The following is a 2,267-nucleotide window of genomic DNA, read 5'->3' as shown; positions in this document are numbered from 1 at the left end:
GCACGCACGCACGCACGCACGCACGCACATACAACACACAGAAGTGAGACAATACAAATTATTATACAGATTAATTATTATCTGAGAAACTGATAAAAAATATATGATAAATACCGTTACTTTTTCGAAGATTTTTTAAATGTACTTATAATTATAATTGATTTTTTAAAAACTTTTTCAAGAAATTGAGAGAAAATGATATGGTAATTTTAAATAACAGATATTCTAAATAGATATAAAAAAAGTAATAATTTTAGCCCCAAAAATGTTCTGCCACATTACAATGTTGAAAAAAAATAAGTTAAAAATTATAAAAAAATATTATTTTAATAGGTGTAAGATTTATTATTTTCCTGAAGCAAATTTATTAGCGATTCATTGATTAAACATTGGGAACGTATTAGGCTAATATTGAATTAATATTGTGCCCATAAATTATGCTGATAGGCATTGTATGCGATGTAGTACAATGGCTTTTTCACTGCAAATCTTTTTATAAATAATTTTATTTATGATTACAATACAGTTATAATTTTATTTATCTTTATCGTTTGCGTATGGCAAGAGGAATTTGTATGAAGTCTTATTACATTGCCCGATTCTTTTCATATAGATTACAATGTAGCAATGCCGATGATAACTGACTGACAGTTAATCTGAAATAATTTTACTCAACTTTTTGATAAAAAAGATATTTATCAAAATATATCAGACTCAATAATAATTATCGAATCATTAAGATAATGTTTTCTCAATAATACCTTTTTTTAATATAATATTGTCATTTATTATTACAATAACATGTAAGAGAAAACTACTTTTCATATGTAACAGTTATTAGTCACGATCTACTTGACGTATACACTATTTTGTTAAAAATATTAAAATATAACTTTATTTGTATTTTCAAACATATATTCTTTCCCTCGAATACAATTACAATTAAATGTTGAAGTTTATCACGATAATTTATTACGACATTTAACTAGGTTATATGATATATTATATAATATTTAATATTTTTTCCTTTGAACACAGGATGTGTAAGTTTTCTCATTTCTCAGCCGAATAATTTCGCTTTATTCCGTATTAATATACCAACTTTACCGAAATAAAATCAACTAGGCACAATGGTATAAGGAAAAAGGGAAAGCGAAATAAAACTGACAGTTCGCGGATAAACTTAGATCTACTTTCAATATAGGCAATTTTCTATTTCTAAACACGTTTCGTAGATCATGCAGTACATAATGCGACCGTGTGATTAAGAGAAGGAAATTTCAGGCAGAAAAGACGACACGCACGGCTCTGTCTTACGCTCTGTATGTACAGAATTTAATTTTTTTTTGAATGGATTGTGCTGTTTGTTGTAGCTATACAAGAAAATCGTCAAGCAGATTACACCTGTCGAACAGAGAATAACTTGCCGGGCAATCAGCAAGATGCATTCTTCTCTCCTCGACCCGTTTCCTTCTGGTCGCATTCCGAAGGTTGGTGGGGCTATTATCCTGTGCAATATAATGCTCCACCCAATAAGTCCGCAAACGAAGCGGACGAGCGTTCCTTTCCTTACCTACAATATCCAGATGAAAATGCGTGCGTTGGATATGAATTTTTTTATCCGGTTTATGACGAAAACTTTGCGGACGTGGCACGAATAAACAACCAAGAAAATTCTTCAGGCCAGTACGGTTACGTTGCTGTAATTTGCCCTCAAGCGGGTTACAATGATGTCCAATCGCACGTTGATGAAAATAACTGTAACTACGTTCACAATCATTGTGCCAGTGTTCATTCATCTCCTGCTCAGGACGATAGCTATTTTGTGCAAGACAGTTCGATCAATAAATCAGGAAACACCTTGCCCAATAATTTCGGAATTAATCACTTGGACGCACAATCGAATGGGACACATAATCCCAAAAATGTCTGCGAGAATTACAACGATGATAAAAATGGTATTAAGACGGCGATGAACATAGTTGATGAGGAAGACGATATGTCAGATGATCCCAACAAAACTATGATCTCTAATAACATTGAAAAATCGAAAAAAACATTTGGTCTGCATATCAATGTGCCTAATTACACATACATAGATACTAGCGATTCTAGTGATTCTAGCGATTGCAGTGATTCCAATGATTCTAGTGATTCTAGCGATTCTGTCTCCGATAACGAGCATTTTTCGGATTCCTGCCAGAAATATTGTAATGATACTACTTCCAATAATACATTGTCCAATAGCGATTCGGATTCATATGAAA

At 32.1% G+C, this 2,267-nt stretch overlaps 1 protein-coding gene across 1 annotated transcript in view; it reads left to right on the top strand.

Moving 5' to 3' along the window:
• Positions 1 to 2,267, top strand: part of LOC108745612 — a 13,429-nt gene that overhangs the window by 7,652 nt on the left and 3,510 nt on the right. The window contains exon 11 of the mRNA XM_018481875.1: positions 1,374 to 2,235. Within this exon, the coding sequence (XP_018337377.1) occupies positions 1,374 to 2,235 (862 nt within the window). The remainder of the gene's footprint in view (positions 1 to 1,373; positions 2,236 to 2,267) is intronic.

This window comes from Trachymyrmex septentrionalis, unplaced genomic scaffold (genome assembly GCF_001594115.1).
Source record: "Trachymyrmex septentrionalis isolate Tsep2-gDNA-1 unplaced genomic scaffold, Tsep1.0 scaffold14, whole genome shotgun sequence".
Taxonomy (NCBI): domain Eukaryota; kingdom Metazoa; phylum Arthropoda; class Insecta; order Hymenoptera; family Formicidae; genus Trachymyrmex; species Trachymyrmex septentrionalis.
This window is presented reverse-complemented; position numbering and strand designations above follow the sequence as displayed.